Source organism: Pezoporus flaviventris, unplaced genomic scaffold, assembly GCF_033815535.1.
Source record: "Pezoporus flaviventris isolate CSIRO_AGI_PZ_B2104156 unplaced genomic scaffold, CSIRO_AGI_Pfla_v1 ptg000066l, whole genome shotgun sequence".
In the NCBI taxonomy this organism is placed as follows: domain Eukaryota; kingdom Metazoa; phylum Chordata; class Aves; order Psittaciformes; family Psittacidae; genus Pezoporus; species Pezoporus flaviventris.
Genome location: NW_026892614.1, coordinates 1,833,677 through 1,860,184, shown reverse-complemented (window position 1 = coordinate 1,860,184; position 26,508 = coordinate 1,833,677). Strand labels below are relative to the sequence as shown.

At 41.6% G+C, this 26,508-nt stretch overlaps 1 protein-coding gene across 1 annotated transcript in view; it reads left to right on the top strand.

The window, feature by feature from the left end:
- Positions 1-4,904: 4,904 nt before the first annotated feature.
- Positions 4,905-26,508, top strand: part of GLP1R (glucagon like peptide 1 receptor) — an 86,461-nt gene continuing 64,857 nt past the window's right edge. Inside the window, exon 1 of the mRNA XM_061470926.1 lies at positions 4,905-5,046. Within this exon, the coding sequence (XP_061326910.1) occupies positions 4,972-5,046 (75 nt within the window). The 5' untranslated portion in view covers positions 4,905-4,971. The remainder of the gene's footprint in view (positions 5,047-26,508) is intronic.

Below are 26,508 nucleotides of genomic sequence, written 5' to 3'. Positions count from 1 at the left end.
CAAGCACTACTTGTTCTTTTCATGTATTTCCATAAAACAAGCCCTTTTTGTCTAGAACTGCAAACTAGCAATAGCTTCTGTACATTCATTCTGAATATGCATCTACAATACTACACATTATAGAAAAGTGTGTGATTTCAACCCTTGCACTCCAGCACTGGATAGTTTCCGTGAGATATTTCATGTACTGAGCACATTCTCCTGCATGTGAGCAGGCAACGTCAGTAACAGAACAAATAGTGCTTATGGGCACTAAACTAAAAATAATGCATGTAGCCATGTTCTGATACAAAGCACTGTAAGATCAATTTGAGTATTACCAAGAAGTGTAAATCACCCACTTCCCAAAGTCAAGGTTTCAAGGTACAATTCAGTTTCTCCAAAGCTATTGAAGTATACATAGCTCCAAGACAAGATGATCTCCCTTCTAAACATCAATGTGCTTGTAATCGCAGTTGTAGCTTATGTGTTTGTAATTCTCATTTGCATAATACTGCTCAGAGCTAGCTACCTTTTCTTTTTTTCCAGGAGGTCTACAGAAGGATTCAGCTTAGATGAACTTTTATTTCAGCTAAGTAGCTATCTATATGAATTAAAATTTTACAAACACCATCCACATTCCATATTTCAAGACTTTGATCCTTCTACTTCTTTTCCTAAACACATATTTCAAATTTTTAAGTGATTTATTTGGATAGTTTCATAGGTTGCCGGTCCTCAACTCAGAGACTTTAGCTTTTATTGAGCTTTCCTGACACTTCCTCTTAGCTTTGTAAAGAAAAAACTTGAGTCAAAGCAAATTCACTGCTGCAGCACACAACAGTTACAAAACACAAGAGCCAATAGCTAACAGCCTTTCAGGCACATGGGCAACTCTTACATAACCACTGTATAGGGGGGCAGCAACTCCCTCCATTTTTCATATAAATCACCAGTTTAGTTAAAACTCTTCATTCTCCAAATCTCAGCAACCCTGTACCCTGCAACTTCAAATATACATACACAAGGTAGAAAGGAATAAAATTTCACTGAGTTTAGATCTATTTTCACTTCAATCACTTCCAAGAATTGCATGTCTCTGTCCCATAAAACTTGCTATAAAAGACATTTATAAAAGTGAATAATTACAGGTCATGGAGAAGCACGAAGTGCATAACTTGCACTGAAAACAGATCAACAGTCTTTGGCATTATCAGTCTTAAGGCAGCTGAGGAAAATGTCTGTTACTCAGCAAATGTCAGGGCAGAAGCATTCAGAGGCAAAGCATTCAGTTTGCCATGGGGCAGGGATGTTACTTTCTCATATATGAGGCTAATGTCCTAGTTTTCAGGTAGCAGTGTGCACAAACCCTTGTGCAGGCTTTGTCTCTCACCCATGGGAACTTCCCATGGTAAGCCACCAGTTACACTGTTCCCACAGAAATGGATTATCAGGACAGGTTATTAAAAGAGACACTGAGCTTTTCCAAAATGCAGTTTTGCCTTGAAAATATAGTGAATCAGTTCAATAATGACCGATGGTCATAAGAGTACAATAATCCCTTTGTTGCCGTGTGACCGTAAAATAGCTTCTCCTTCATGCATCTAAGAGGTTTGCTCCAGCCTAGAGGTGAAGGAACAAGAGAGAAGTTAGAGTCCTGCCTCTTAAATAGCATTTGCAGTCCTTCAACTACAGGAAAAGAGGTGTTTGCCTCAACAAATAAAATTCTTAAGTTGAACAAAGCTTCAAACTGTTCTTTTATTACATTAACACTGATGAAAGATCAAGTTCAATTTTAGTATTAACAGAACCATTAATAAATATAACAGAAATCCAGCAGTCCCAGGTTTTATAGACAACTTTCATCAGTATTTCCCACAAAAAAGACTTTACTTTCTTGGAAAAATACCTTCCCATCTTTAGGAAAATGACCTCTCTTTTATTACTGTGATTTAAGTCAACAGGATTTGTTCAGTCTGAAATTTGATAATAGCTTCTTAAATGGGCACAATGAAAACGTGTCTGTTCAGAGCTCACTGTGATCCATTTTTTTCCCCTCCGAAAACATTCATGTATGTAACACTAGTGTATGATATCATCATACCTAAAGAGTTACCCTTGATTATTTCTGGAAAGCAGAATTTTCCCAAAGAAATATCTCTGCTTCCAAAGTGACATATGTCACCCCTGTAGCCCTGACAGTGCTTTTCAAGAGAGACATGAGCCTATTAAGCTCTTGCAGAAGCAGCTGGCCCTCTGCTGCACACAGATGCTGGGAGTCATCTTGAGAGCAGAAGTCCTAAGTGGAAAACTTAATTAATATGTCTGGTGCAGAGACAGCAAACAGAAAGCAGTAGAGATTTGCATGTGAAGAAGGTGCACTAAGCTAAGGCTGGTGGAGCTATCCAGGTGGAAGAGATTTCTTTCTCTTTATTTAAAGGTTTCCATTTCCTGGCCTGGAGGAAGCTGGATAATATCTTGCTCAGTTGCCTGGTGTTTTTGTTGGTTTGTTAAAAACGGATGTAACATGCGTAGTCTTCAGGTGCTAGGAGGTAAGGTCAACCCAGAGGTACTTCCAAATGGGATCAGGTGTTGGGCTTCAAGTAAAACATTCCTGTGAGGTGTGAACAGGCTTGGGCAGGGGCCTCTCTTATATCTTTGGGGGAGTCAAACCACATAATGGTAAGTTAATGGCCAACTGTGAGTCTTCCTAGTCATGTACTTCAACAGTCTGGTATTGCAGATGCTTTCTGATTGCTTCCTTTGAGGATGTGTGATAACTGCAGGTAACAGAAAGGTAGGTCTTTTACGGAAGTTTCTTGTTTCTGTATGTGTCTTAACACACACATCCACAGAAGTTTCTTGTTTCTGTATGTGTCTTAACACACACATCCACAGAAGTTCCTTGTTTCTGTATGTGTCTTAACACACACATCCACAGAAGTTCCTTGTTTCTGTATGTGTCTTAACACCCACATCCACGAATACAGGGTCAGGCAAAATAAGCAGGCTTTTCTCCTGTCTCATTACCTTCATCGCATTAAGTGAAGCATTAAGCTTGGGTTAAAATCTTTGAAATCCAAGACATCACTAATTTCTTTAAAGATTACAGTGTCTTTTCATTGTTCCAGATGATGTTGCTGTGGCTAAATGTGCTTTTTCAATTAGATCTGTTCTCATTTCTTCTCAGTTTTCCCTAAGTCCTCAGCAATGTCTGTAGCAGTGTCGTGGTTTAAACCCAGTCAGGTAATTCGTTCACTCACTTCCCCCCCTTTCGTGCCCTCCCCCTGCTCCCAGAGGGATGGAGAGGAGAATCGAAAAGAATGCAACTCCCACGGGTTGAGGTAAGAACAGTTTAGTAACTAAGGTATAACACAAATCACTACTGCTACCACCAATGATAATAATGATAAAGGAAATAACAAGGGAAGAGAATACAACACCTCAGCACCAGCCGACCGATAACTTGCCCCCCCCCCCCCCCCCCCCCAGCCTGACCAAGCACCGACCGATACCTCCTCCAACCCTGCAGTCTCCCACCCCTTCCAGCTAACCCCCGTTACATTCTGGGCATGACGTGCTGTGGTATGGAATACCTCTTTGGTCAGTTTGGGTCAGGTGTCCTGTCCCGGCTTCCTCCCAGCTTCCCCTCCTCCCTGGCAGAGCATGAGGCTCACAAAGTCCTTGGCCAAACCAAAACATCGCTATCAGCTCTGTTCCCAGGCCTAAAGTCAAAACACAGCACTGCACCAGCTACCAAGAAGGAGAAAAATGACTGCTACTGCTGAACCCAGGACATAATTATTCTACAGGAACAGAGTATTTATTTTACTGGGATAGTAAAAAAAATAATCTCAATGAGCAACATAAAAAAACATCACCTGAGGTTTCAACTAAATTAGGGTTTTTGGGGATCATCTCTTGTAACAATCCAACACATATGTTCTTCCTCTTCTCTCTGGGAGTATTTAACTGCTTTCCTTTAACCTTTGTTTTTCTCACTTTAGAAAAGTTGAAGGAAATATCTTTTTAACTTTCAGTTAATAAAATCCCAGTAGCAAATTCTTTCTGGCTGGAGTTCTCTGTTGAGATGTAACTTCTGTCCTGGAAATTTACATGCTGAGGTATTTCATGATCTCACAGCATCAATACTCTGACTACTTACATTCCCAAAGCATCAGCTTGATGTTGTGTTGTATTTGAAATTAATACACATCATTAATATTTAAGCTATTAACTTCTTTATATTCCTTTAGCATCTAACAAACCAATGTGAAATCTTTTTCCCAATGTAGTTTTGAGCTTTTATTCTGAAACTGTTAGGTGCTGTATGCTTTCTTCTTCAAGGTTCTGGTGTATAATCTTGCCAAATATATATGATTTAGTGAAGGTTTACTAGTGAGTGCAAAGTGAATAAATAAGAGCAACAATAGATTCGAGCACAAAGAAGATTCAGAGACTTCTGTTAGGCAAATAAGTATTCTAAATCCTCTGAATTTACACATCATACTGCTGCTAGGACTGACTTGTGCCCCGACTTCAACTTAGAAGCCAAGCTCTGATCTAACATGCAATTCTGCAAATTCGTGTTATAAATGGGGAATTGCACATTCTGTTATTAAAAACTACTAAAACTTGGACGTCATGAGCAGCGTGAAGGCCACTGCTGTGCCCAAGCTTGGACAAAGATTAAAATAAATAAAAATCTAAAAATAAAAAATAAAAATTGGAAAGATGGGTACAGGATCGCAAAGGCGTTTTCTTGGGTTTTTTTTCATGGGTTTTCTTTCCCTCCATGTTACTGCACCTGCTGAAGCGCAACCCCGCCGGGCGGCGCGGAGCCGCACCGCACCTGGGCCGCCCCCGGCCCGTCCCCGCCTACGCCGCCGCTACAAAAGCGGCGGCTGGGGCGCTACTGATCGTTACCGCGAAGCCCAAGCCCGAGCCGGAGCCACGCTGGGGCCCCGCGCATGGGGGGGGGCCTCCCCAGACATGTCCGTCTCCCCTCCGCTCGGCTTCGCTCTCCTGCTGCTGGCGGCCGCGGGAAGGTCCCTCCCCGTCAGACGGGTGAGTGCCACCGCCGTCCGCCTAACTTACGCGGTCAGCCACCCTCGCCTGCTGGGTTTTCTCTATTCCTACCGCTGGCTCCCCGAGGTTGCTCCGCGCTCCCCCGTCAGTGCTGGGGCACTGATTGCCGCTGTCCGCGGGGAGCGGAGATGCGGCTGTGGGAGAAGCTGCCCGTGGTGTCCGGGGGCGCCTCGGGGCGGAGTTAGCAATTAAATCCGTTACTTTTTGGGTGCCCGCACTCGCAGCCGCGGGAGTGGCCGTCGCGGCGGCGGGGTTGGTGGCGGGGACTTTCCGCGGCAGGGACCCGGGGCGGCTTCGGCACCCCCGTGGAGGGTCCCGGGAATGAGTTTTATCCTTGAGGCGGCCGGGAGGGAGTAAGCGGAGAATGGGCTGATACGGGGACGTGGCACTCGGGGGACGCTTCCTCGCACCCGCAAGGAGATAACACGGGACAGACGGGGTGCTGGGGGGAAGTCGGAGCAGGGTCGCGGCGGTGGGCTGTGGTTGTGAATGGGAGCGAGCCTGGCGGGGACACGGCAGGCACGGAGCGGGAGAGAGCGGACAACCAAACCAGCCCTTCTGCTGACACCGAGGGGGGGGGGGGGGGGGGGGGGGGCGTGAGGGCCGAGGTCTGCCGGGGCGGCGCGGCTCGGCTCAGCGCTGCTTCCCGGCGCGCTGGGCGAGTTACGGTGCCGGTGCCCCTGGCCGCGCCCGGGTGAGGCAGCTTTGGCCGCCTGGTTTTGCTGTTCCGTGGGACCCGCGGGTGCGCTGGAGCACGGCGCAGCAGGCGCAGGAGGAGGCGGCACAGGCGGGGCCGGGGAAGGGGGGAAGAGAAGTATAGTTATTTGTGAGGATGGAGGCACGGACCCAGAGGTAGAGTGCAAGCTGGATCGTTTATTGAACAGATACACGATATTTATATGCTTCCAAGCAGTTAGCCAAGCACATCTGTGTTTGCCTTGCGGTTACATCAGGTGAAAGGTCTACCTGATTTTCTTATCGACATCCTCTTTCCAGTTCCGATGTCCTTGTTCCTTGCCGGTTCCAACATCTTCCAAGTACCAGTCAGGGACAGGTCACTCTTAACTGACTGCTGTAGGAACCTTCCCATGGTCTCTGACGGTTTCGATACGTTCCAACCCCCACGGTTATTTATGAAGAGCAGCGAGATGTGGTGTGGGTGAGGGAAGGGGTGGTGGATAAAGAAGTCTAACAGCAGTTCGGGGGTATTTGGGGCAGAGAGGGGCAATCGAGATGAGTGTGTGGGTGGGTGTACAGCGTTGGAGGTAGCAGGATGAGTACTGCTACTGTAGGGACAAGCAAGGGCAGGCTCAAAGCTGGTCTTGTGGGCTGCAGAGGTGAAGGAAGGGACAGTGAAGCTGATGATGGATCAAGTTTACTGTCTGTAGTTTCTTTTCAGTTGCTAAGTTTTTGAAGCTACTGCTTTATACAGAACAGCACTAGGGTGATCTATTTAGTTCCTATCTAGGTCTGTAGAGCTGTGTTAGATATTGGCTTCTGGGTCTTTTTGGTGGTTTTGTTTTCTTTGCTATGGACATCAGGCCCTTAAAAGTGCAACAAGTGCAAGTTTTATCAGGGGAAATTCCAGTCAGGAAAATGTCTTCATGTGAAGATGATCAAACACTGAAATGGGGGCACAGAGAGGCTGGGGAGTCTCTACCTGTGGACATGGTTGTTATTTGACAGGGTAAGGCATTGAGCAGGTTGAGCTTGTACCACTGAGCAAACTAATGATGGGGCTGACAGAGGATCATTCTCAGCAAAGGAGTCTCCTTTAACTGGATGCAGAACTGCACGGAGGATGAAAGAAGAAAAAAGGTTCTGTGATCATCCTTTGACTTCAGTCTTGCAATAAAATGTGTACTTTTATAGCTCTTGTGACACTAGAGGGTCATATCTGACAACTTGTCTAGAGTAGCAGTTGTGCTTGTTATATGCTGAGAAAATGTACAAAATGCTCAGTTGTAAGTATATAAAAACACGGGACTTTTGTTGTCAGCCTTTTCTTGGGTTCACTTCGAAACAGTGTTAAAGGCGATATTTAAAGTAAGCTGAAAATAGTATTGCTTAGGAAGGATTGGGTAGTAAAATCTAGGTAATAGCAATCGTCTGTGAGGTCTTCTGGCCAAGACAGAGAGGAAGGCAGAATGATTTGATACAGAGTTGGGGGAGGAAGTATTTTAGTGGTGCTGTAACTACTGTTCTGTTTTGACCTTCCCTTTCTCTCCCTCCTATCGCCAGTCCCTCAAACAAGTGAGAAATGGGAGAGAGAGAAGGGAAAGCTGAGAATGTACATAGAAGTAAAAAAAAAAAAAAAAAAAAGGCCCAGGTTTTTTATTTGAGGTGGTGCTGCTTACTTGTCATCATCTTAAACGCAGCATCACTGGAAATTGCTTAATAAGTGTCTAGATCTTCCTTGCTGCACTGGTGGTAGTAAAATGACCCAAGAGCTGGTCATGGCTCTTGGTCACATGGTTGCGCTGCAGAACCATATTACTCATGACAAGCCTTGTCCTTTCCCTGCTTGGTCTTTAGCAGCAATGTCCTGCTGCTCACAGAGCTGGCACACAGCTGGCTGCTGATTCCCTGCCACCTGGTTCTCTCCTGGATTTGTATTTCTACCAGTAGTTATGCTCAAAGGTTTGTTAACATAATCTTGAAGAAAGTAGTTTAAATGTCAGTGAAGAGCAGAGAGGAGCTGTGCCATAGTTCTTGATAGGGGGCTCTGTTTTCAAGCTATCCTGGTGCTTTTGTTCCACAGGTGACAGTGTGAATAATACTGGTGAAAGTACAAACAACTGAATTTAGTTGGAAGGTTGTAGATAATTTGCTTTCCTCAGCTTTTATTTTTTAATTGCTGTTGTATAGGGAAAAACACTTGCATTAATATCAACATGAATTAGAGCATATGGTATTTCAGGATGTGAATGTTATTGATGCTCGTGATTGCTACTGTGTTATTTGGGCTTATTTAGATGCAGTTGCTAGTCTCTTCTACAACCCAACAGCATGATTTCTTAGGTTGGATGTTGTAGGAGCATATATAGTTACTGCTATTTGCTCACCCTTTTGAAGCTGCTTCTAGTTGTGCAGCATCTGTTGCTTTACCCATGGGTATCTTGGATTGGGTATTTCTCTGAGAGTGCTAGCTTTGAATCCTGGTAAGCTATAATAAAAGATGCAATGTGAAGTGGTGGTCTCATTTGTTTGCTGTGCTCTGCCCTTGACAGTAAGCACAGAGGTCCCTGTGTGGTTCACAGCACGGGCTTGTGGGACCATGCCTGTTTTGACTTCTTGTATTCTATTGTGTACCCTAACACTGAGAGATCTGAGATAAAGCTCCTCATTTCCACTGTCCTGTGGATTTGTGTTCTTTAGGAGTCATTAAAGTGGGGAAACGGCTACAGAGTGTGGCTGAAAAGCAAATGGAAAAGTAACCTGGAAACTAGTGACCCCATGCAAGGATGGGGGCTTGGACTGCTTTGTGATGAGCTGGGTCTTCACCTGTGCAAAAATCCTTCCATACTTGGGTTGGCTGCAAGTTCCAAGTTACTCTTTTTGTTTCTCTGTTTTCTGCTACCCAAAGCTTGCACAGAGCTCGTTTTCTTATTGCCTGCACTCTGAAAATTAAAATGTGCCAGACCAGTCTCAGCAGCACATACTGGCAATGGTATAGAAAGCAGGAGGGGAAAGGGTGAACAGACAAGGTCTGGTGCTGTGCCACCTTGCTGTAACTATTACAAAAGGATACTTGACTGGCTTCTAGGTATTGTACTTCTTTACCAGGAATATGGCCAGGTTCTTAAAAACTTAATATTTGTGGACTGCTTAAATTCATGACTATATTAGTATGGTGTAAAACTTTGAGTTACTTAATAGCACAGTCATCTAAATTAATACAGATTAAATTGGTGACCTAAATTACTAAGCCCTTTATGTATTAAGAAATAATGGGGGTGGGGGAGAGAAGGGGTTGTTGTTTTGCTTTCCTTTTTTTTTTTTTTCTAAGAAGCAGCTTTAATTTTCTAGAAACTTTATAAAGCTAATGACAGTGCCTGTGTTACAAAGCCAGATGGCCTAACACAGCAAATCTGATTATACAAGCTAAAAAGAAGATACTTGTTATAAATACCAAACTTAACTGTATGGAGCGAATAAAAACATTTGAGGCTTAAGGAGTGTCAGGATATCCCATCTCCAAGGGCGAGAAAAAAGGACTGTAGTTCATACAGTGAAACAATGACTTGACCCTTGGCATTGTTTTAAAGCCCTGATGTGTGGTCTGGGCAAGTTTAAGTTAGTGAAACATGACAAATCTTTCTACTTTCCCCCTATTTCTAGTGCAATTACTGCCCTCCCCTACCTCCCCCCTCCTCGGCAGCAGTCTGAAAGAGTTTGTGCGAAAGTACTTGAGACGAAGTGTAGGCAGATACAAGTCGGGACGTGTTTCATGGCTTTACCAGCAGTGAAGCATATGTAGCTCTCTTCTGTGAGAAGAAAAACTTGTGTTCTCAAACTGATGGAAGTAATGGAGCTTTGCAAAGCTAAGACCACATCCTCCAAAAGTTGTAGCTCTACAGCTGCAGTAAAGTTCAGTGACAGTGGGCCTGAGAGATGAAGCATAAACAGTTCTGTGGCTGTCAAACAGATTTTTAAAGGTATTGTATCATATCCTGTTTCTGTTAGCCTGTCAAACTAAACTGAGCTTCAGTTTGCTGGGGTCGTTGATCATCAGTCATTTGAGAGGAAAAACCAGAAGGAGCTGTTATCGCTGAAATCACAGGGCCTTCGAAAGTTTATAAATTGTAGAAGTCTGTAGCAAAACTGATTGCTTCCTCTGCAGTGCTGTAGGTGAATTGAAAGCTATTATCTTTGTGTTTGGCTTCTTTCATTTTCTTTCATTAAAAGCTCTTGCATTTCTTTCTCTGCAGTACACCAGTGTGTGTACTGCCACCAAGGCTGTCTGCTCAAGTTTCCTTGGTGCAGTACATCAGTTCTATTAGTCTGTGTCTTGACAGAAGTAAGTTTATACAATAGCAGATACGTCTTTGCTAAGGAAAGAAGTTGTCTGCTCCGTAGATAAGAGGCCTTCTATTTAAGCCCTACAATGCTGTTTTCTTGTGAGGCAGAATTAAAACATCAGGCAGGAACTCCTCTAATTAAATCAATTCTCCCTAACCTAGCTACCCGAGAAAAGAGTTTAATATTGGCATCCAATACTTCCCATCAGAAGAGGGATGGGGTAAACAGTATCTAGGGATCTCTAGCTTGCCAAATAGAAGGTAGCCCCTTCAAACATCATATTTTTATACAAAATGCAGCAAATTTGAGCTTATGATAGGTGAATGTAGGTTTGCTGCTGGTGGCTGAATGCTGTTCTTTGCCTCGTTTTGTTCGGTTTTGGAAACTTGATGTTTATAAATTTATAACTACACTGGCCTATGATCTGTTGCATTCCAGTGGTCCTTTACCGTGAATGTGGAGGAGCTCGTGAAGAGTGTGTCAGTCCTCACAGGTAGGAGGAGAATCTCCAGGCAAGGCTGCATAGTCATCATCATTGTGGCTTGTAAGCATAAGCATGGGAAGTCCACCTCTTCTGCTGAAGGAAAGCAGATTACTCTTACTGCTGTAAATGTGGATCCATGCAAACAAAAACTCCCTACAGTTTTCTTAGGGCTTCAGTAAGCCTTACAGACAGCATTCCTGGAATACAGTGTGGCAGATCTTTGTGGAGAACAGGAGTAGATTTCCACCAGGTATCTTTCCCTTACTCTTTATGGCCTTTCTTCTTAAAGAAACAAACAGACACTGCCCCTCTGATGTATGTGGATGAATTGGTACAGCTTGCTAAGTGCAGACACGATAGCATAAGAATCTTTTTCCCAAAAGCTTGCATGAAAGCCTTGTGAGCAAACACCCTGCCCTAGGTTCAAGTATTGCTTCTTAATAGGCTCATAAATACTGCAGCTATGTATATAATAGACACAGGCTTAATTTAATTGAATGAACAATTGAAAAATGGTAACAGGGTAGAGGAAATTGTAGTTTACACATGTGGAAAAGAATAGTTCCTTCATCTGGGCATTTTACTGGCCACATCTTATTGCTGTTTCACTATAATTGATTGTTAATAGATTGCTGTCCTGGTGCAGTCTGGTATTGACTGCTATTTTTCTTGCAATTGATTGCATTTCATTTTTAATTCACTCTCTTGCCATCTTTTTCCTAAGTTGTTTTATCCTTTCTCAGTTACCTTATTTTTCTGTCTTGTGCTCTTCTGTCCATTGAGCTCATCCACATTGTCCTATTGTGTTCTTGCCTTGTCTCGCTTATACATGTGCCCTGCTACTCTCCCAGTGCCTTCAGGACAATTTTTTAATCCTGCATTCTTGTCTTGGCATGCAGTTTCAGCTGTTGTTTGCTGCTGCCCTTTTCCTTGCTCTGTTGCTACTTCTGTGCACTCTCTCTGCCACACTATGGGAGAAGTCTAGGAAAATAATCCCACTTTCTGGTTGTGCCTTGGAAGCAGCTGAAGAGTCAAGATCTGTGCGGAAGAATCTTTGGCTAATGGTAAACAACTCCTTGAGCATGACTGAGAAGCTTGTGGCTCTTCTGGTGTCCTGCTTTCTTCACTACCTCCTTTTTCCTTAAAGGACAAGTGAGCACAAGTTAGTGCGCTGTCTAGATTTTGTTATACTTGGGGCATTTGTCTGCTCATCCACTCGTCCTTCTTAACTATTGTTCAGACTGGTTTTCCCCTGGTCCTTTATGAAACTGCGCTGCTTTTCTGAGTAGAACATTTTGGCAGCCTCTCTGACACTGCAGTTCTGGTGCTGCTCAGCACATCAGTCTGAAGACTGAGCCACACTGAAAGGTAAACAAACACACTTCTGTGACAGGCCTAAGGCAAAGCTGAAAGGCAAATAGAGCTCTTGTGTATATATTCTTCTCTAAATGGGAATGGTGGCCACCAAGACTTTTGCATTGGGTACATGTCTGGTGCTTGGCAGAAGCTTATGGAACAGTCCTCCTACATGACAGCACATTTTTTGTGGCAGTATGAGTAGTTTAGACTGTGACTTGCTCTTGCACACGGGCAAGCCAAATGCAGGCAAGAAGCTCAAGTACCAGAACATCTGCCTCTTGAGTGCTCCACTCTGTTCATAGCTGTGTTTCTCTGGTGCTTTGAAAGGTGGTTCAGCTACTTTTGAGCATGCCTTATGTGTTGAAGCAAGTTTAGGAATGGCAAGCTTTACCATGCTGTCTACTGAGCTCTGATAATCAAAGATGTGCAAAACTCCTTCAAAAGGGTTGTATAGATTGCACCTTTTAAAATCAAGCATGATATATTTCAGGATATGTAGCATTGATCTTTCTTCTGAATTTTGTTAGCGACAAACGTCTATGTGTTTCTTTGATATAGGAAACAGCTGTCTTATTCTTCTATATGCTAATAGTCCTGCATTCTTTCTGCTCTACCGATACATGCATTTCTCATGGTATTGGCCAGCATCCGGATGCTGTATTAATTCTTATGTATTGTTTCATTCTGAAAATTGTTTTTTTTTTCTTCTCAAAGTATATTCTAATTGTTTCATTGTAGCTCAACTCTGCAGCTACGTTTCAATGTACAGAGTGTTTTTAATGTGACACATTATGAGTAAAATACTAACCCCTACATTTCCATGTAAGTCACCTTTAAAATGGATTAAAATGGATAATTAAAATGGATATTGGTACAGTGGGGCATGGGTTACAAATGAGAAAGCTCTGTAACATTTGATCAATGATATTCAGTTAGGTCAATCTCTATCTTCCTCCTGCAGTCCCATTCCTTCCAAATAAAAATTTTCTGTGGTACAACACTAGTTATACAGAACAAATGAAACTTTTAGGTATTATTCCTTAAGATGGGAAAAATTAAAGGTATAGTATTAGATCTGAGTTACTTGAAATAGCTATTGGTCTTTGCTGTTGTCAGATGCTGTGGAGTCCTCTAATTTATTGCCCTTTTCAGTACCGTTTCTTAATGAAGACAAATTCATCAAGTACTGTTTGAAATGCATCACTCTAAGAATAACAAAAAGATCCCATTCCTTTTAAACCCAGTGACTCTGCTAGCAGAGTATGCTCTGGAAAATGAGAGACAGGAAGCTGTTATATATTGTTTACAGTGACACTGTGTAGTTACAAATTTTATGTCACATAAATTAAGGTGTATTTGTAGTAGACTGTTTTCAAAAAGCCCCAAATCTTTAATATGTATGACTTCTCAAAATGAAATATGAAGCATCACAGATGTGGTATGGAAGACATTCAGGTATAAAGGTGGTCAGAAACATCCTGTTCAAGCAGTATTTCAGAAAACTAAGTTCCAATACATTTAGCATTTATAGATGTGCTTTAAGTGTAGGGCTTGGCACTCCTTGTTATTAGTTGAATTTAGCTAAAAGTTGACACAGGAAACTTGAAACCAAAAAAAACCCTGCATCCAGTCTCATTCAGATTAGTTCCCTATGGACTTCCAAGGGACAGCTATTGTTAGTTAAAGGATAAACTTGCAATGGGAGACATCTGTAGAATAATTCACTGTGTTCTGAATTGTTCATTGCTCTTTGGGGATTAAGACACCTGATGGTAATGAAAATGGCTATTAAAGCTTTCTAGAATAAAATTATTACTAATGAGACAGAAGGATAAAAGAATGTTTCAACTCTTAATGGCCTTGCAATAATAGAGAAGGTTGTAAATGGCAGGAAACAAAGCTGGAGTTTGAAACTGCATTTGTTGTTAGTTGTTTTTATGTCTAAGCTACATTGGTGTCTCAGGGCTGGGATAATAGAGTGGCTGAAGTTGGAAAGAACCTCTGGAGGTCATCTGGTCTAACCTCTCTGCTCAAGAAGGGCCACTTAGTTGGCCCTGTAATGGAAAAAAAAAAATTTACCTGTGCTGATGGGTCATTGAGCAGCCAAGGAGCTCTGTTTTCTAATGTGTTTTTCTAATTCCTTGCTGCTTATGGCAAATGAGTGTTGGGACATCCTCAAATGATACTAGGAAAGTTTTATTTTTTTCCCCACTCCTACCTTCTTTTGCACTCTGCCACTGGTCATCCTTCTTAATTAGCTAGGAGCTGAGTTTACATGTGGTATTTCACCATTCAAAACTTTTTTTCAAGGTACAGATATTTAATTCATTTCCATACAACAGACTTACAATCGCCTGATTGGGCTCTACGTGATTGCAGCAGCAATGAAACATGGTTACAGAAATGGGCAGATGATTACATGGGTTAATCTCATCCCTATATATTAATTCTAGAGGAAGCTATTGCTGTTGTAGACTGATAGTTTTATGTGGAAGAGTCCTTGAGTCAGTGTAGCTTTCATTGCTTCTGCTTGGTTTTGGCGAAAAGGTGTCACAAGCTTTCCAAATGCAAACAGCAGTCTCTTGTTTCAACCTATATGGTGATCTTTCAGGATGCTCTTTCTTTTCCCAGAAAGAAGAGAATAGAGTTTTCTGGGTTTGTGTGTGTTTGTGTTGCTGGTTGTTTGGTGATTTGGTTTGCTGGGTTTGTTTTTTTTTTGAGGGGGCAGGGTGTGCTGTATTGTGGGGAAGCTTTCAAAACCTGTTCAGGATAAAATGCTTCTTGTTTTCAACAGAAAACTGAAATTTTTGTGTGGGGATGGGTGGGAAGTACATGCTTTCAGCTACAAAAAGTAGTTGTGATTCTTTTTGGAGTCAAGGCTCTGACTTCGGCACACGGGAAAGAGGAGAAGATAGGTAACAAACTGTCCATGTTGTTGCCATACGGTTTGTCTGAGCGATAAAGGGAGATATGCCATACAAGACAGTGGTTGTTGGTGGCAAGGAGTCTGGCCGGACTGAAGCTTGTGGCTCATTCACAAGCTGTTGTTCTTTATTAGAGGTGGGTTGTTTTTTTTATCTTGCATAGTACCTGCACTTACAGGTAGAGTCTTTTTTCTAGGAATAAGGACTAGAATAGTCAGGTGAAAAAAGAATCTGAGCTGGCTCAAGATTTCTATTAAATGTGTCCATATGGCCCCTCTGCAATGTGGTGGAATACCGTGTGGCTGATAGGTGACAAGAAATGCCTAGGTTTGGGCTTGGAGGTGTGTATGCTCTTTTTCCTTGACTGTCTTGCACAGAGAGATTTAGAGTCTGAAAATTTTAGTATCTTGCTCTCTTCGTTTTAGAAAAATTGAGTTAGGGGTTTAACATTACTTTAGGTATATATTTTAATTATTTAATAATGAAATGGGTTACAGTACTGTCTTGCATTTTGCATAGAAAGTGGGAGCAGTTGTCACTCAGTATTAATACGAAGGTAGGATGATTGTCACCATGTGTTTTGCTATAATCTGTGCAGAAGTATGACCCCTTCCAAATACCTGTTTTGGAGAAGGAGTGGTAGTAATGAGCTTTCTTTTCTGTGTGCTTAATTTACCAAGTCTGAGTGCTTCGATGCTAATATGGTAACTGCCTTGGAAATATCTGTAATAGCTACAGAAAGCTTTTTTTTTTTAATTGAGTTGGGGTTGAAGGGCTGTGTTTCTCTGAAAATGTTCTTGGTTCCTGTATAATTGATTGGGGGGGGGGGGGGGGAGGAGGGGTTACAGCTGCCTGGTAGACCTCTTAATAAGATTATTTGTACTATTGAACAGTATACTCTTTAGAGCTAGGCGTTTAACAAACTAAGCTGTCAGTCGGTGCTACACATACTACTTAGGAAGCTTAAAGGCTGTAACAGTGAGAGAACCAAGCTAATGTAAACATCATTTATAGTTCATGAGGTTAACTTTGTACTTGCTCAAGCTTTCAATAATTAGTTTCCTTCATGGCTGTCCCATGTATTGCCTCTTGCTTGTAGAGTTCTCAGGTTCAGCAACATGGTCCAGGCTGTCTTTAATCTTTGCTGTTCTGTCCCCTGTTGTCTTTGAGAATAACTGTATAGTCTGTCTTCAACAGAAAGACTTACAGTCCTCTTTAATCTTGGCTTTGCCATTCTATCTGAGCTGTTTGGCGTAATGCTTAAATAAAGCACTAAAGAAAATTCATGCATTCAGGTAATTAATGAATATGCTGCCTTTCAGAGAAAGGGAGGAAGGTGAGCCTGTGTACTGGCTGATCAAGAGAAACTAAATTTGCAGTTAGTGTGCTAGAAAGAGCTTGCATAAAAATCCTGAATTCAAAATAATTTCAGTTGTCCCTAAATTACATCTGACATGATGATGATCTTTATGTTGATGCTACTTTATAGTCTCAGGAGTTTTTTGGTTTGTTTTTAATTTATAGCTGTTCTTATTCTTCCCTCTTTCCCCTGTTTTTGTCATGCTGGAAATATTTGGAGCAAAATCAAGCTCTGGAAATAAACAGATTTATTGCAGTGTTCAAAGTATCTCTATCCTGCTCAATGGACAGCTGGGATCAGCACAGAAGAAAAGTTTCTTGAGAGGCAGCGTGGGCAGCAGACCGAGTTACTAGGAAATAACTGAAGATAATTTCACAACAAATTTGTAGAGAGCTTGGAACACTGTCAAATATGGGATGACAGGCAGCTGACATGGCTGTTGTGAGTCAACTGCTTAGTGCTTGTTTTGCAATGCTCTTATTTAATTTTATAATCCAAAGTGGAAAAAAAACCCTCTTTGAATAGCTGGGAATGGAAAGTATCAGCCTACTTTGGTCTTCACTAAATCACTTTCCCTTCTTTTCCCCCTCATCTCTCTTTTCCTCCACCCTGGCAGTTTCTCAAGTTATTGGCCATTTCTGGTCCAAGTAATCTGACAAGAGAAATGTTGTGTGGGTTACTGTCCTTTCCATTAGAAGTTCTAGTAGAAACAAAGCAGACAAGCTGGCCAGTCTCCTGGGTGTTTGTGTGGTTGCTCAAAGCTGCTCAACTAAGGAGCTCCTCCAGGGAGCATGTCACTGCTCTGGCCAGAGTTGTCTTCCTGTCCCCCATAATGAGATACTACCTTTTTTGGTTGTGTTGTTTCTTTCCTTGAATTCCATGAAATGGATGCTTCTGAACCGCTCCAGTTAACAGTGAGGCTTTTAGGATTTGGTTTTGTTGTTGGGTTTCTTGTTTTGCTCCCTGCCCACCCCCCCAAACACTTGTTTATATAGTGATCAGCCTAGGGAGTTCCTGTACTCAGCCGGGGCCTTGCTAAGTTACAGTGATGAGCACTGGCATTTATTTTGGTTTTCAAAAGCTAATAAACCCACCATTTTCCCCCCTGTGTGGTGTAGGTTGTTTTTTTTTGGTTTATGTTTCTTTGTTGTTTTGGGGTGGTTTTTTTTGGTTGTTGTAGTTTTGTTTTTTTTTTTTTGTGTTTTTTTTTTTTAAACACTATATAACTGAGTCCTCATTTAGGAAAGAGGAAGTAAAAAGGTTGACATTTTAATGAATTTGTGACTTGCTCATGTTAATAATTGGCAACTGTTGTGTGCGAAAGATGTTAAGATAGGTTTGCATGCATAAACTTATTCACATGATCTGAGTAAGTCTTGGTTGTCAAGAAAGAGGAGGCACCTTACAGTGACCTGAACAGAGGCTGTTCCTGCAGGTTGCTGGACGAAAAGGTTTTTAATGTACCTCCATTTCTAGCCTTTTGGCAGTGGGCTCTAAGAATATAATCAAAGCTGACCTTTCTTTCGTTTTGACTTGGTACTTTTAATTCCACAGGGGTAATAAGAATGCTTGGCTCATGAAGTAAAATCTTAATTGCAGCATATTCTGTGGTGTCTATGTACCACCAGATGTAAATCTTAAAGGTCTAGCAGACCTACTGACTTAGTCCTTCCTAGGACTTCAAGTCTGTGATTTTATTAGTTAATTATGAGTAATAACTTGGTTTATTTTGTGAGGTTTGTTTGTTCTTTTTCTAAAGAAATACTGGTGAGTGCTTTCAGCTTGCTGAGAGCTAGGTGTGACAGAGTAATAAGACATGAAGAGACAAGCTGTGGTAATGAGTTTCTTTTAGAAGGTGCTCTAATAAAAAATGCGAGAGCATCTCAGACAGCTTTGAATCTCGGGTTAAGATGTGCTGTGTAACATACTAAGTAAAAATGAATTTAAGTGTCTTGCATGTAAGAAAGGAAGGTAAGATGGCTGGGAAATTTAGGTAGAATCCAATAAAGTTAGAAAGGGAATGGAGACTACTAATGCTTCCATACTGTGAATTCACTTAGGGTCTTGTACTTTGAGTCATCTTCCTAGACTCTACATACACTCAGTGAGAGGGAGAGGAAACCAACAGCAAGAAATGAAAAAGGCAAGGGACATGTAATGCTGTACTCTCAGGATGCCTTGGAAGGGTAAGAGGGGTGTGCGTATGCATACATGTGGATGGTGTGATTTTTTTCAGCAGAACTTTCACATACAGTGGCTAATTTACCTAATTTAGGTGTTTCAGTGAACTTTCTATTCCTGACAGTCTATGCTGCTAAAGCAGATAGATACCCAAGGTGGAAGAGAGACTACTGTCTCTAGTATGTCAATGAGATACTTTGTTAGCTGTGAGGGACAGATTTAATATTTGGGTGAGGTAGTCAGGTATAAAAGCTTTTGCCAATCTCTAGAAAGCAGATGTGATTTGCAGCCTTGATACTGCAGCACTTCCATCTACAGATTTTGATTTGTTTACCCAATCTATTGCTTCTGCTAATTGGAAAAGTAGAAAGAAATGTAAGCTACCATCTGCAGCTGCAAAGCTGAAAGAGTATTCTGTAATTATAGAATACTCTATAATAGCAACTTTCTAATACTTCTAACTAAAATACTTCTAACTTTGTGTTAAAAATGCTGATAGTGTCACTTGTACTTCTAGCTGTGTATTTGTCTTCTGTAATGACTTTCTTGGAAGTAGTGGCTAAAGTAACTCCAGCAATGATGTAAAACAAAAAGGTAAAAAAAATGATGGCAACAAATGCAAACCAGCAGTTTAAAAATTCTAATGAAGGTTAAAGTATCAGAAAAGGCTGGGGCTAAGGGACAACTAGCTCCTTTGTCCGAAATCAACTAAGTCCTAACAGTAGTGGGTTGGGGAAGTCTGACCTCTTCCTTAGGGCTCCAGAGCCAAGTTAGCACGGGACTGTATCGTAGCAATACTATGAAAAGTTTAATTTGTGTTTGCTTTCCCTAGTATCTATTAGCTGTTTAATCTGGTACTCCTCCAGTAGTATTGTGAAAAGGTTGAAAAATGGTCTAACATCACCAACCAACCTGTTATCTAGGGAAAATGGAAGTGGATGTATTTTATTTGCGTCAGTCCCATTTTATTAATTACAACTATTGTGATATACTTCATGTTTTACAAGGTAATTCCTTTTAAAGAAACTTATTTGTATGGTTAATTGAACTCGGACCACGAGTAAGTGCAGAATTCAGTGAGGGTAATCAACCGCAGTAGCAGCTTTCCTAAGGGTCCAGTCACTTGAAGTCTTCAAGTCAAAATTAGATGTGTCTGAGTGGTGTTTTCTGGTTAAGATGGCATGTGTGAGATGGATGTGGAAGTTAGTATGGGGCTTTAGAAAGAAATTGATTAGATTATCATCATTGGTACTTCTGGCCTCAGGATCATTGTGGTTGCTGTGTACCATTCCTAGTGGCAAAAGGTGAAGAACTGTGAGTTGTCAAGTAATGAGCATAGATGAAAAGACCTTAAGGGCTATTTCTCCAATAGCTGAAGTCCTCAAGTGTTGGCTGCGTTGTGAGCAATAAACATTTGTTTCTTAGCTTAACATTTCTGTACAGGTAGTGGGCTTCATTTTAGGCTTCTCTTAGTTCTAAGGTGGTGGATAATTAAGATTATACTTACACCTCATTGAGCTGTGCTGCTTTTGGCTCTGCTTCACAGCACCTCTTATACTTTTCAAATATTTTGTGTGTTTAATTTTACCCTGGAGAGTTTGCTTGTCCAGCTTACAGCGTTGTGATGGCATGAGCGCTTATGGCAGCATACGGAGAAGAGGGGAGCATGGCATGGGGGAAGAAATCAGAGCCTTTCTCTGGGGAGCCACTTATTTTTTAGCAGCAGTGCTGGTTTATGCACTTCAAATGCCACTAGGTATGCTGTAAGATGACTCTGTTCCAGAAGCGTGTCTTCAGGATGAACTGAGATATAAACCATAATCTTTTGCAGAGCAAGTTAGTTGAGAGAGCAGACTTCCTCAGAAAACACGTCAAATAAAGCCACTGCTATTTAAATTCCCAACTTTTTTCTCTTGTCTCTCTGAATCTATTCTGTTCCTACAAGTGCTGTTTAAGATTAATGTCAGATGGGAAGTATGTGGCTGTGAAACTACTAACATGGAACTAATGGAATGACTTTAATGCCTTTAAGTGACCTCTACATTTTCAGCTTTATTACTGCATGGTCACCGCTTCCGTCAGTGCTTTGAAAATTGGAGTTGGATGAGGGGAAGCTAAGGTGCACAACTTTAACCTTTATCAAAATGAATATTTTGACTTGAATGGAGGGGGGGAGCTCTTTCTTCTGTGTTTCCATTTGTTCAGGCTAGACAGCTTTCTTGAAGTTGCCTGAGTGTTTTTCTTTGCTTGGCTTATGAAGTTGTTTAACCCTGCTCTTGGACTTTATCCAGCATCTTGCTTTCTTAAAAAAAAAAATGTGCTTGCTGCCTTAACAGCAGTCTTCTGTTGCTCACTTTTACCCTCTCTTTTGAAGGCCTCTCCAAAGAAGGGTAGGAAGAAATGTAAGTACACTCAGCTTTAATATTAATAAAATTGCAGTTCTCTTCTGGGGCTTAACCCACAAACCTCTTCAGCTCCATGTACCTCTGTGAGAGTATAGAAAGGGAAGAAGGACTCAGGGGGAGACAGGCTGATTTCCATGGAGGGTTCTGTCTTTGAAACTGGCTGTTGGTACAGCAGTCCTGCAGGGCTGAAGACTGTGATATCTGCCTGAAGTCAAGAAGTAAGATTCAGCCCTGCTCTGGGCTAAATCTTAGGGTGGAAGGAAATCCACTGATTTCCTGCGTGTGACAATGATGTTGTGAGACTCCACTTCCACTTCATGAAGCATAAAGCTTGCTAGAAGTGGCCTGAAGATGGGATAGGGATAAACTGAAAAGCTAGAGGTTACCTGTTGCATCGGAGTTCCTCTCTTGTGCTACTGTTGGGAGGCAAAAGTGTGGTAGCATGTGGGACTGCCTTTCTGAACAAATGCACAGACCCTTTGCTACTGATTCAGCTTGTGCAGTCAGTGCCAGGATCCCTGGGAGGGAGAGGGACTAAGTATCTGAATATTATGTATGCAAAGTTAATGCAATGGAGGTAAGAGTGTAGAGGAATAGGGAGAACATGGTACTGAAATGGGCTGCAGGCTGCTTGCTCATTTCTTTCCTAATCAAAATACTTGCAGAGGGCATTGGGAAAATTGCTGGTTTGTTTGAGAGTCTAATGGTGTAGAATGCTTGATAAACTGGCCCGACATTAACTACAGAAAGAAATGTTTGAGGATTGGGTTTTTTTGTTGATTTGGTTTTTTTTTAAAATTCTTAAACTACAAAAGCATCCGAGCTCAAGGAAAGAGTGTACTAAAGCAAGATGTCAGGATTAAGCATACAGAAGGATTTTTAATTTTGTTACCATATGTGACGTGTACACATATAGCTGTCATTGGTTCTCTGAAGTTAGTACCGTATTGTTGTCGTGTCCTTGGAAAACAAGAAGACACAACTCCATTTGCGTCTTGGTCACCCATTCACTTGCTGTAGCACTTGGCGTCTCTCATAATATTTTCACTCTGCTGTGCTTCTGAAATGAGGAAACCATATGGTCTTTTTGAAACAGGCATTATGATAGACTAATTCAGATTTGGGAGAATGCCTGATCTGATTCCTGTGGTAATAGTGTGGTTCATAAGTTGCTTGGCAGTCCTAGAGTAAGGAAGTTCTGTTTCGACTTGACTTGTCTCCATTTCTATAGTCTGCTTCCCTGGCTGAGAGGGACTGCAGGAAAACTGGGAAGAAGTCTAGTCTGGATAAATTTGACAGGTATTTTTTCTCATGTAAAGGGGAAGGAGGGGAGAGTGTTATTGACGTTCCAAGTCATTTGAGTCAAAAGTGGCAACATAACATTATTATGATGAAATACTGAACAGCTAAGAATTGTTTGGAATTCATTGATTTCAAAGCCTTCAGCCTGCTTACTCCTATAGAAATCTTTAAAAGCATCAGTCCTGTATTAAAGAAAAAGCTAATGTCAGCTAATGTATTAAGAAAAGCTTCTGGGTTTAATGGCTTTCATTCACGTGTCCTGCAACTAGATGAATTCTGTCCAATTGAAATTTTAAATAGTGTAGAAGATGGTGATTACTGTCATCAAAGAATGAGAAACAGAAAATTTAGGTTTCAGGTTGAAGCTTTTTATTTTTGCCTTCAAGGAAGTTGAATTGGCCTCTGCAAATAAAAGCAAATGTAGAACTCTTAAATAATGAAAGCAAACATTGTAGCACACTCATATCTGCCATTGATTCTTGCTTGTAACATCACTTCTGGAGAAAGATGACCATGTAGCCTTAGATACAAGACCTCACAAATACCGCGGGCTGTTGTCAAGTTACGATGATGCTTTAAGTTGCTTCTCTGCTTAGAGGCTTTCAGGAGCATAGTCATAAAGGGAAAAAAAATGCAGCCTGTACAGGGAAGCTAAACTCTAATTCTGTTTTAAAAGGAGGTAGAAGGAAAATGGGAGGGGGGATAAAGGCAGGAATACAAGTCATGTGGCTCCCTCTGCCAGGGAACACAGCTGTCAGGATGCTGCTGCAGTAGAGTGTGGTACCAGACTTTTTTCTTTTATCTTCTGCCCCCTATTGATTTTGGTGTCCAGAGACTGCAAGATCTTGCCCTGAAAATTTGGATAAAAGAACATGATCATCCCATATGAGTTTAAGTTTGGGCATGTTGATTTGATTCTTGTTTGTCAACTTGTGTTTGTGTTACTTCTGTGTTTCACATGATCAGAATGAAGTCCCTGGGTAGCATCTCAGTGCATCTTTTTTATTTGTCTTACTACTCTTTTTTTTGATTTTTGTTTCATTTCGGGTGGTTTGTCTTTTGGGGGGGGGGAGGGGGTGGTGGTGGTGTCATTTTAATGTTTTTTCCATATTGGGCTGAGTTAAGACTCTAGCCTTTCTGCAACATTGCTCCTGTCTTGTTTTTGACAAATCGAGCCCTTGGAATATAACACGTGGCAGCTGTGTGGGTTGGATGCTGAAATATAAGGTTATATACAGGCTGTAAAACACCACACTGCATCCAACCATGTAAATGTGAACTCTACTATATATGATAGAATACTGCAAGGATATTATTGTGGAGGTTCTCTCCTGTCATTGTTTTATGTAAAGGTGTGTATCTGCTTTGTCTTTTAATTAGTATTTGGAAAGAAAGCTGGTAATATTTGGAGGATGAGCTTCACTGGCAGAACTTCTCTTGTATGCTGTGTTCTAAAATGTGTCATAGCTGTTGATGGAAACACTAGCTATTTGCAAAGGTGTTACATATAAATCCCTTTGCAGGGAAAGAGCAATGTGGAAGGTAATAGGACAGTGGACCTTGAGCCACTGTGACAGTAAGCTGCTGAGGGAGTTAATTTGCACTAGTTAAAACCTAAATAAACTGCCCTCAACCAGAACTGTAAAAGCTATACAGATTTGATTGCATTCTTCTCTAGCAATCTGAAAACAACACTAGATGCAGAACCCATGAAATTATATACTGGAGTTTTTGGGTTTGTGTGGTGGTCTTTTTTTCTATCAAGTCCTTCCTCCCTCTCCCTTCCCCCCCCCCCCCCCCCCGGAGAAATAAGTTTAAAAATAAAAGAAGAGTAAATTCTTTGGGGTTCTTGGAAATGCATTCAGTAAGAGAAAGGTTTCTGAAGCTTAATGTGTGTGGTTTGATTGTTTTTTCTTGTTATTGAGCTTATTGTAGGGATTGTAGTGATGGGATGACAAACTGATCACCAGGTTTATGTGGCTATAGAACTCATGATCCTGGGGGAAAATAGCTAATTCTCCACACCTTGCCTTCTGATCCAGCACTATGGCTCTTGAAGAAGAGTGACTGTTAAATAGGTGCTTGAAAAGTTGTGGGGAGCTTAACTCCCTTGGGACACTTTGAAAGGTGAAAAGATTTGGAGTTTTTCTTGCCTAGTGAAAATACAGGTTATTTACAACAAAGTGATGTTTGCTCAGTTCCTGGGGTTGTGGTGAAGATTACTTTTTTGTTTGGGAATATTTTTTTGTGCTTAGAAACTCAAATGTTGCAATTCCCTGGCTCTGAGGACTGCAGACTCTCTGTTTTCCTGCTCAGACAGCTCTGAGACTGGACCATTATTGGCTGTTGCAGAGAAACCAGTCAGTTACAAGCTTAAAACAGATCCTTTCAAATGCACATGGTTTGGCATATCATAAAGAACCAGCTTAAGTAATTGCATTTTAACAAGAGGAGTCAGAAGTCCAGCTTTGACAGATGTCCATTACTTTGTTTTGCTTTAGCAGGTCAGAGACCTTCAGGATGAGTCAGTTGCCCAAATGCAGGCATCTAGTGCTGCTTGAAACTTCCTACAGCACCCAAGACTCTGTATGGGACTGACAAATACAATGGAGGGTGCAGGGGAAATCTACACCTCTCTGCAGTTGTGGCAAAAGACAAATCAAGGCACTTGTGCATGTTGAGAGGAACAGTAGGTGCCTGTGATCAGACATCTGAATTGCACCCTAAATCTTTACTTTTTCAGCCCTATATATCCCTCACTGTCCGTGTACTCTGTTGTAATGGTACAAGACTGTGGTGCCTCTCAGTGGTCTATGTTGAGACCAGTACTGTTAAATATTTTTATTAATGACATAGGCAGTGGTATTGAGTGTACCTTGGCAAGTTTGCAGGTGACACTAAGCCAAATGGTGCAGTTGATTTGCTGGAAGGAAGGGATGCCATTCACAGGGACTGTGACAGGCTCGAGAGCCTATGTGAACTTCATGAAGTTCAACAAGGCCAAGTGCAAGGTTGCAAACGCAGAGAGCCAACCATATCCCAGGATGCATCAAAAGGAGATGGCCAGCAGGTCTAGGGAGGTTGACTTTCTCCCCCCTTCTGCTCTCATGAGACCCCACCTGGAGCGCTGTGTTCAGCTCTGGGGCCCCAACACAAGAATGACATAGAGGACCATGGAAATGATCTTAGAGCTGGAGCACCTTTCCTGTGAAGACAGGCTGAGAGAGGTGGTGGTGTCCAGCCTCATTGTGGCTTTTCAGTATTTAAAAGGGGGCTTATTAGAAAGGTGGGGAGAGACTTTTTACCAGGGCTTGTAGTGTCATAAGAGAAGGGATAATGGTTTTCAACTAAAAGAGGGTAGAATTAGATAAAAGGAAGAAATTAGTATGTGGGTGGTGAGCCACTGGAATAGGTTGCCCAGGGAAAGTTGTGGGTATCTGCCGAAATATTCAGGGTGATGCTGAGCAGGGCTTTGAGCATCTTCGTATTGTAAAAAATGCCCCTGCCCATGGCAGAGGATACTAGATGACATTTAAGCTCCTTTCCAACCCAAACTGTTCTATGATTCTGTTACTGAAACTTTTGTAATGAAAACCTGGGTTCCACTTCCAGTAGTATAGGCTGCATTATGTTTCTGAATCTGTTGGGGGTAGATCTGAAATGCTCTTCTAATCTTGAGGTTTGTAGCTTTTTCTTTTACAACACTGCTCAGCTTTGCCTTTGTTCTTTCCGTAGTGTTTTAAGTGTTACACCTTTTGTATCTATCTAAAAGTGCAATTTAAACTCTTTATTCTGCTCTTTGGCTTGCTGTGCTGTATAGTTGCATCAATAAATGATCTCTTCTAAAGAGCACCTTCCAAAGCATGTGTCTATATTTGCAATGCGTGGTAAAATCTCTGTGTACAGGATCCTATGATAATTTAATTTTCATGAGTGTTAGCACACTGTCTCCCACTAAAATTGTGGGATTGTGTTGTGCTCTCTAAGAGTTTGGGAGTTACAGTTGCTTTTGAATTTTGCCTTTTTTCTTCTGTCTCTCTGCATAGTTGCTCAGTAGTTTCTTCTGTCATGTTTGACTGGCTCATGTAGTACATCCTTGACAGCAACACTTACCAGAACAGATGGAAGACATTGAAAATTATGTTTTCTGATAACAAGGGCTGTCAATCTAAATGTAAGCCTGCTTCAGCAGTAAGCATATGGGTTTATAGGTTCTACAGTGACTAAAGTGGAAACCTTTTTCCAGGCTGGGAAAGCTCCTAGTGGGGCAGAATAAACTCTGTAGTGAACTGTTCTCTCACTGAAGACAGAAGCAATAAAATAACCCCTCAAACACTGATTTGTTCCACATTTTCAGTCTATCCTACCTACAGGAGTTTGATTTTATTTATGTATGTCTCTAGG